This window comes from Colobus angolensis, unplaced genomic scaffold, assembly GCF_000951035.1.
Source record: "Colobus angolensis palliatus isolate OR3802 unplaced genomic scaffold, Cang.pa_1.0 Scaffold93, whole genome shotgun sequence".
Lineage (NCBI taxonomy): Eukaryota > Metazoa > Chordata > Mammalia > Primates > Cercopithecidae > Colobus > Colobus angolensis.
In genome coordinates this window covers 3,140,626-3,148,795 of record NW_012123265.1, presented here as the reverse complement: position 1 = coordinate 3,148,795, position 8,170 = coordinate 3,140,626, and the positions used below count along the sequence as shown (strand labels likewise).

Genomic DNA, 8,170 nt, shown 5'->3' with positions numbered 1-8,170 from the left:
GGCCAATATAGTGAAACACCCTCTCTACTAAAAATACAAAAATTAGCCAGGTATGGTGGCACATGCCTGTAGTCCCAGCTACTTGGGAGGCTGAGCTGGGAGAATTGCTTGAACCAGGGAGGCAGAGGTTGCAGTGAGCTAAGACCACACCATTGCACTCCAGCCTGGGTAACAGAGTGTGACTCCGTCTCAAAACAAAAACAAAATTAAAAAAAACCCTGCCAATTGAGCTATGCTTTCCCTTTCTTGAAGGAGAGATAAGTAATCCTTTTCCTTCGTATTTGCTTATAAGACCTTGGGACAAGGAAGCTTGAGAGATCCAGTGAGGGACTTGGGTTGGCCATCCTATATAGGGTGACTGAACTGGTTATAGCCTTGAAATGAAAGTTCCAGTGCACATAAAATCCTCCAGGGTGCATTTTTACTTTGGAAGTGGGTGTGTGTGGTAACTTAGAAAAACTCCGTGGTTTCAGATTTGGTGGAATGATGTAATTTTTCTGAGGAAAGTGGCGGGGGCAGCCATCTGCGTGTCTCAGCAGTCAGTCCAGGGCCTGACACCTTGTGGGCACCCATAACGCCTGCAGATTGAATAATTAAACACTGCTGCCTCTGTCCGGAAGGGTAACCCATTGTGACCCTATATGACCTGTCTGCAGGGGCGGGGGGTTGGGGGGAGGGCAGAAGTGTGCTTTTGCATTCTCTTGCACTCATTTATTAGAAACCCTTAGACTCACTTTTAGTTTGGGTCTGAAACAGTCCTCTTAATATGCAGGAAGAAAGATATTGCAAATCCTGACTTTGAACTTCTGGAAAGGGCTAAGGGTGAGTGGAACTATAAATATACAAGGGCAAGTCTGACAGGAGCAGTTTTATTGCGATCACGTCCTTGGGTCCAGGAGGCTGGCCAGGCTCCCCGGGTAAGCCAGTGTGTCCTCCTTCTGGAAGACCACATTCTCAGGGCTCCAAGTGGCTTTTTCTAGTTATCTTCCATTTTTCTCTGTCTCCAGGGAAGGACTCCATCTGACTTATCATAGTTACAAGAGTTCTGTTAAAATAATTTATAAGGAAGCAAGTGATCACCAGAATTCCACAATGTTAGGACCAGAAGTGACGGAGGAATTATCTGGTGTTGGGGTTCTCTGTCTCTCTCAACCTACCAGCCGCCAGCCATACTGGGTTAATTGTCAGTAGTAGGCCAATATAATGGTCAGTTCAAAGCTTAATGGTTTGTGGGAAACCACTAAAGACTTTAGGGCAGGAATTTGAGGGGTTTTTTGGTTTGTTTTTGTTTGTTTTTTTGAGACGGACTCTCACTCTGTCTCCCAGGCTGGAGTGCAGTGGGGTGATCTCGCCTCAGTGCAACTTCCACCTCCCTGGTTCAAATGATTCTCGTGCCTCAGCGTCCTGAGCAGCTGGGACTACAAGCACGCGCCACCACTCCCAGCTAATTTTTGTGTTTTTAGTAGAGACAGGGTTTTGTCATGTTGGCCAGGCTGGTCTAAAACTCTTGACTTCAGGTGATCCGCCCAACTCGGCCTCCGAAAGTGCTGGGATTACAGGCGGAAGCCGCCGCGCTCGGCCTTGGAATTTGAGTTTTAGAAGTGTCATTCTGCCAGGCGTGATGGCGCACGTCAGTAATCCCAGCACTTTGGGGAGGCTGAGGTGGGAGGATCGCTTGAGCCCGGCAGTTTGAGACCAGCCTGGGCAACATTGAAAGACCTTTTCTCTACCCTCCAAGCACAAAAAAAAGGGGGAGGGGCGTCATTCTGGCTGTTCTGCTCTGGGGTTAGGACCAAGTCAAAGGTAGAGGAAGGAAAACTGGAAAACCAAGTGAGAGGCTTGGAATAGGGTGGCTGCGTCGCTGGATGGATGAGGGGAGAGAAATTTAGGAGATCAGATTTACAGGATTAGATAATTTAAAAGAGAGGGTGAGGGAGAGGAAGGAGTCAAGACTCAAGTCAGGGGTTTGGCTTGGGTCTCTGAGCAGATGGTGGGTCCATTACTGAGTTAGGAGAGAAGAGAAAAAGCAAGTTTGGCAGAAGATGAGTTTGGGGGAAGTTACGTTTGAGGCGCCTAGGAGCCTCCAGAGGCAGGTGTCCGGGTGGTTGGATACCAGGCTGTGGCGCTTAGAAGAGGGTTCTGGAGTGGTCGACACCGAAATGGAGAGGAAGCAGTGGGGTGTTCTAACAACGGTGAGGAATTGGGGAGGTCGCTGGGTTCGGGGTGTGCAGATCGGCCACGTAGCTGGCGATCTCAGGCACGTGATTGCCTGGTCCCGTAGCCCCGCGCTCGAACACTTTCAGCACCCAGGCAGCGGTAAGGGGCGGTGTTGGCCCCTCCGGGGTCCCGCCTTTCTGCCTGCCTCTCATCCTCTTTAACCATTGGGCAATAACTCTGTCCATCAAGGGCCCGCCTCCGCAATTGAGCCAACCAGGGCTGGCGGGAGGGCCCTTCCTTCTGGAGCTGGGTCCTGACTAAGGACTGCCTGGATGAGGTGAGGACCTGGTGGCCGCAGTTGTGGCACTGTGCGCAGGCGCGGAACTGACCGGACCGAGCAGGCGGCTGTGGCCTCGCCAGCTGGTGAAAAGTGGGCGAGCGTCCGAGGTAGGGAAGGGAACGAGCGGGGTATGTGGACACCTCTTTCCCCGCCAGGCCTCGCCGGCGCCTGACCTTCCCGGCCTGCGGCACCGGCTCAGGTGACTGGGCGGAGAGCTGAGGTGAGGGGCCGGGCCCGCGGCAGAGAGGGACTAGCTGGGCCTACGACCACGGTCACCCCACTCACGTGCGCGCGCCACGTGGGCCCGCGGGCTCGCCAAGGACCCTTGGCTACCTGCCGGGGCACCCCACTAGCTGCTCTGGCCCTTCGAGCACCCCTTGGATCTCTGTGTCCCGACTGCGCGCCCCTGTTTTACAGGCTGGCAAGCCGGGGCTCAGAGGCACCAAGCGGGTCGCCCGGGGGCACCCAGCTGGGGTACGGCCCTCGGAGTTCTAGGCAGATCGGTTTTGGTGGGCTCCGGAGTCCATGCACTTAGCGATGAGGCTGTAGTCAGAGATTTGAACTTGGGACCTGTCTGTTTTCTTTGAGGATGCAAAATGGTTTGCGTCCCGGCTGCGGTGGATCGCCCTGCACCGCTGTCTGCCTTGACTGCAGGGCCAAAGCGTCAGGCGCCCTCTGCTCCCGGACCAACCGCCCCGCCCCGACTTCTGCGGGGTGGGCTGGCAGGGGTGGGGGAGTGAGGGGACGGTCCTCAGTCCTGGGAGCTCTTGAGATCCCGACAAATGATCTCGAGATCCCGAGGGCAGGATTCATACATGAAACCGCAGAATAGCTCATTATAATGGGTTAAGGTTTTGTTCTTTTTTTTTTCTATTTTATTTATTTTATTCCAAGGAAAAGTACCACCAGAGGCTAGTGAAGGGACTAGGAAACTCGTCACCCCCTTGCGGAGGCAGATGTGAAGCTTTTGGAAATCATTTTGGCAATGAGGCTACACCCTTGGACCTACTGACTCTTTGTTTGGGAAATAACTAGGATAACACCTAAATAGAGAAAAGGTTACTGCATAAGGCAGTACAGTTTGGTGGGGTTTTGTTGTTGTTGTTGTTGTTTTCAGAGACAGATTCGGCTCTGTCGCCCAGGCTGGAGTGCAGTGGTGTGATCGTAGCTCACTGAAGCCTTGAACTCCTGGGCTCAAGCGATCCTCCCACCTCAGCCTCCTGAGTAGCTGGGACTACAGGCAGGTACCACCATGCCCAGCTAATCTCAAAATTTTTGTAGAGATGGGGCACTTCCTGTATCACCCAGGGTGGTCTTAAACTCCCTAGCCTCAAGTGATCCTCTCACCTTGGCCTCCCAAAATGCTGAGATTATAGGCATGAGCCACTGTGCCCAGTCCAGTTTGGTATTTTATATTAATAAAGAGCAAGTAGTGGAAACAACCTCTAAATCTCCAGCAGTAGAGAATAGTTAAGTAAGTTGCAATTCTTTATGCCAAAATGTAGCCATCAGATGTGAAAAAATACTCTTATCGGGAAAACCAGATTCAAAGTTGTGGTTACAACTCTACAAAAATATGTATGGAATGACAGGGTGCGGTAGCTCCCACCTATAATCTCAGCACTTTGGGAGGCCAAGGGCAGAAGATCGCTTGAGCCCAGGAGTTTGAGACCAGCCTGGACAACACAGGGAGACTCTGTCTATTAGCTGGGCATAGTGGCACATGCCTGTAGTCCCAGCTACTTGGGAGGCTGAGGCAGGAGGATCCCTTGAGGCCAGAAGGGCAAGGCTGCAGTGAGCCATGATCTTACCATTGCACTCTAGCCTGGGCACAGAGCCAGGCTCCACCTCAAAAAAAAAAAAAAAAAAGAGTGCAGAATGACTAGAGGGGTATATACCTAATGATGAAAATAATAACTACTTCTTTTTTTTAGTAGAAGGGTCATATTTTATTAAATTCTCACAAAACCTTCTAAGACTAATATTCCCATTCCACCAATAGATAACTGGAGTGTTACCTCATCAGCAGTGTGTCTGATGCTACACAAGATAGTATCACAGCTAGTGTGCTATTGGGCCTCTGAAAAAGTCATATTTAGCCAGTATTTGAGGACTTAGTGTGTGCCGGGTACAGGTCCAGGCACTGGAAAGCTGTTGGTGAGTAAGGCAGCCATAGTTGCTTGAGTCATGGAGTTTATAGACTAGTGGGGAAATACATATATATATATATAAAATTAATTTTTTGAGACAGGGTCTTGCTCTGTCGCCCAGGCTGGAGTGCAGCAGTGGCAGGAGCACACAGCTCATTGCAGCCTTGACCTCCAGGGCTTAAGCAATCCTCTCACCTCAGCCTTCCAAGTGAATGGGACTATAGGTGTGTGCCACCATGCCCAGCTAATTTGTAAGAAAATTTTTTGTAGAAACCAGGTCCCCTTATGTTGTGCAGGCTGGTCTCGGAACTCCTAGGCTCAAGTGATCCTCCCATCTTAGCCTGTGGAGTGGCTGGGGTTATAGGTATGAGCCACTATGCCCGAAGCAGATTATTTATTTGTTTGTTTGTTTTTGTTTTTGTTTTTTTCGAGACAGGGTCTCACTCCCTCTCTAGCAAGAGGCCCAGGCTAGACTGCAGTGGCACAATCACTGCTTTCTGCAGCCTCAACTTCCCAGGCTCAGATGATTCTCCTACCTCAGCCTCCCAAGTAGCTGTGACTATAGGTGCACACCACCATGCCTGGCAATTTTTTTTTTTTTTTAATTTTTTTGGAGAGACAGGGTTTTACCATGTTGCCCAGGCTAGTCTCGAACTCCTGGGCTCAAGCTATCCACACACCTTGGCCTCCCAAAATGCTAGGATTACAGGCATGAGCCACCACGCCCGGCCCCCGAAGCAGATATTTAAATGAACACTTATAGTCTGCTGGTGGGAGTGAGTTTAGTGTATTTTAAATAGTTTATTCTAAGTCATTTTTGTTCAGGATATTAGCAAATGTTTTCAGAAGTCAGTATGTTTAAGAAATTAAATTTAAAACTTCAACTTTTTAATTTTTAGGTTTAAAAATATCCTTTTTTTGCTGGAGGAACACATTTGCTGGTATAGTTTCAGAATGTCAGGTACTGTGTCCTACTGGATCTTAAATTCTACAAGGAACAGCATTGCCACACTGCAAGGGGGCAGACGCTTATACTCCAGGTATGTCTCAAATAGGAATAAATTAAAATGGAGGCTCTTTTCCCGGGTGCCACCCACCCTAAACAGTTCCCCATGTGGTGGCTTCACTCTGATCAAAGCCTACAGACACACATCAACAGAGGAAGATGATTTTCACTTGCAACTCAGCCCTGAGCAGATAAACGAAGTGCTTCGAGCTGGCGAATCAGCCCACAAGATTCTTGACCTTGAAAGCAGAGTTCCAAATTCAGTGTTGCGGTTTGAGAGCAACCAGCTGGCTGCCAATTCACCAGTGGAGGACCGGCGAGGTGTAGCCTCCTGCCTGCAAACCAATGGACTGATGTTTGGCATCTTCGATGGACATGGCGGTCATGCATGTGCCCAAGCAGTGAGTGAGAGGCTCTTCTACTATGTGGCAGTGTCCCTGATGTCCCACCAGACCCTGGAGCACATGGAGGGAGCTGTGGAAAGCATGAAACCCTTGCTGCCCATCCTGCATTGGCTCAAGCACCCAGGGGACAGTATCTACAAGGATGTCACATCCGTGCATCTTGACCACCTCCGTGTCTATTGGCAGGAACTGCTTGACTTGCATATGGAAATGGGACAAAGCATTGAAGAAGCGTTAATGTACTCCTTCCAGAGACTGGATTCTGACATCTCGCTGGAAATTCAGGCCCCTCTGGAAGATGAGGTGACAAGGAACCTGTCACTCCAGGTTGCTTTCTCTGGGGCAACAGCTTGCATGGCCCATGTTGATGGAATTCACTTGCACGTGGCAAATGCTGGTGACTGCCGAGCCATCCTTGGTGTCCAGGAGGACAATGGCATGTGGTCTTGTCTGCCCCTTACCTGTGACCACAATGCCTGGAACCAGGCCGAGCTGTCCCGGCTAAAGAGGGAGCACCCTGAGTCAGAGGACAGGACAATCATCATGGAGGACAGGCTGCTGGGCGTCCTCATCCCCTGCAGGGCCTTTGGGGATGTTCAGCTGAAGTGGAGTAAAGAGTTGCAGCGCAGCGTTCTGGAGAGGGGCTTCAATACTGAGGCCCTCAACATTTACCAGTTCACACCCCCACACTACTACACTCCACCCTACCTGACTGCTGAGCCTGAGGTCACATACCACAGGCTGAGGCCCCAGGATAAGTTCCTTGTGCTGGCCTCAGATGGCCTGTGGGACATGCTGAGCAATGAGGACGTGGTAAGGCTGGTAGTGGGGCACCTGACTGAGGCAGATCAGCACAAGACAGACCTGGCCCAGAGACCCGCCAACTTGGGGCTCATGCAGAGCCTGCTGCTGCAGAGGAAAGCCAGCGGGCTCCACGAGGCTGACCAAAATGCAGCCACGCGGCTGATCAGACATGCAATCGGGAACAATGAATACGGGGAGATGGAGGCAGAGCGGCTGGCGGCGATGCTGACATTGCCAGAGGACTTGGCGAGGATGTACAGGGATGATATCACTGTCACTGTGGTATATTTTAACTCAGAATCAATCGGTGCATATTACAAGGGGGGTTAAGAATCTCCCATCCTATTGTCAAGGTTAACATAAATGCTCTTCTAAAACGTTTCACTTACTCTTAAACTAGCTATCCAAACCTTACTATTAAAAGCACAGACAGGTTTAATTTGCTAAATAGACTAACAGGAGGAAAGAAACAAACAGCCTAGCTTTAAAAAACAGTGAAATAGCAGTGATTTCATGTCCATGTATGTCTGATCAAGTCTTATATGCAGAGAGGACAGAGCATAAAGTCTATAGAATTGGCTTGGGCTCATGTAACCCAAGTCGTTTGATAAAGATGTGAAACTGTGTCAGCCTTGAGCCTTCTAAGGGTAAATTTAATCATGATTCTGAGAATAAAGAACTTCAGGATCTTGTGAGGTCTTGCCACAAAAATCTGCAAATTTGATAATTCTCCTGAATTCACAATCATGGACTTCTAGACTATGAAGAGATATTTTATTTGTTTGTCTTTTATTTAAATTACTAAGGCCTAGGTTTACAAAGCATACTACAGGACACTTTTCTATGCAATATCCTAACTTTTTTGTGTGTGATTATGCTTGTGAGAAACTTTGTAATACTATATTCTAGTTCTGTTTTCGTTTATTTTAAAACTGAATCCTTAAGCTTGCAAACACGCCTACTGTAAGCATGCTTGGAATGACTTGTTTTGGTTTTCAGCTGATAGGATCTATGCCTCTGGACCAGCTGAATTTACTGTTGCAGCTTTTGGTTCCCTCTACTGAGTCCCATTCCAGAAACTTTGAGCCATGCTAGGAGGTAACTTAGTCTATGCCTTAACTCCTGACCTTTCCTGCATTAGTAAAATTTCCTCCTGGGCTGAGCCTTTGGGGGTTGATTCACAGCATTTAAAGCTTTCTGATTATACCTCTCAAACATTCTTCTGTCAATTCCACACAATCCTTCTACCTCTGCTATGCTGAATCCCTCATTTACCCTGCACCTGCCAACTACAAAATACTGTCTGAAA

At 49.2% G+C, this 8,170-nt stretch overlaps 1 protein-coding gene across 9 annotated transcripts; it reads left to right on the top strand.

Annotated features, from left to right (window-relative positions):
• Positions 1-872: 872 nt before the first annotated feature.
• PDP2 (pyruvate dehyrogenase phosphatase catalytic subunit 2) lies at positions 873-7,814 on the top strand. 9 transcript variants are annotated; one of them, XM_011932090.1, is made up of 3 exons: positions 2,459-2,580; positions 4,918-5,011; positions 5,547-7,572. In XM_011932090.1, the coding sequence occupies exon 3, from the start codon at positions 5,602-5,604 to the stop codon at positions 7,189-7,191; it is 1,590 nt and encodes a 529-aa protein (XP_011787480.1). In that variant the 5' UTR covers positions 2,459-2,580; positions 4,918-5,011; positions 5,547-5,601; the 3' UTR covers positions 7,192-7,572. The 9 variants fall into 9 exon arrangements, with proteins under 9 accessions (XP_011787485.1, XP_011787478.1, XP_011787479.1 ...); XM_011932091.1 differs by having other exon boundaries at positions 2,523-2,696; XM_011932095.1 differs by lacking the exons at positions 2,459-2,580; positions 4,918-5,011 and adding an exon at positions 873-917.
• The last annotated feature ends 356 nt before the right edge of the window (positions 7,815-8,170 follow it).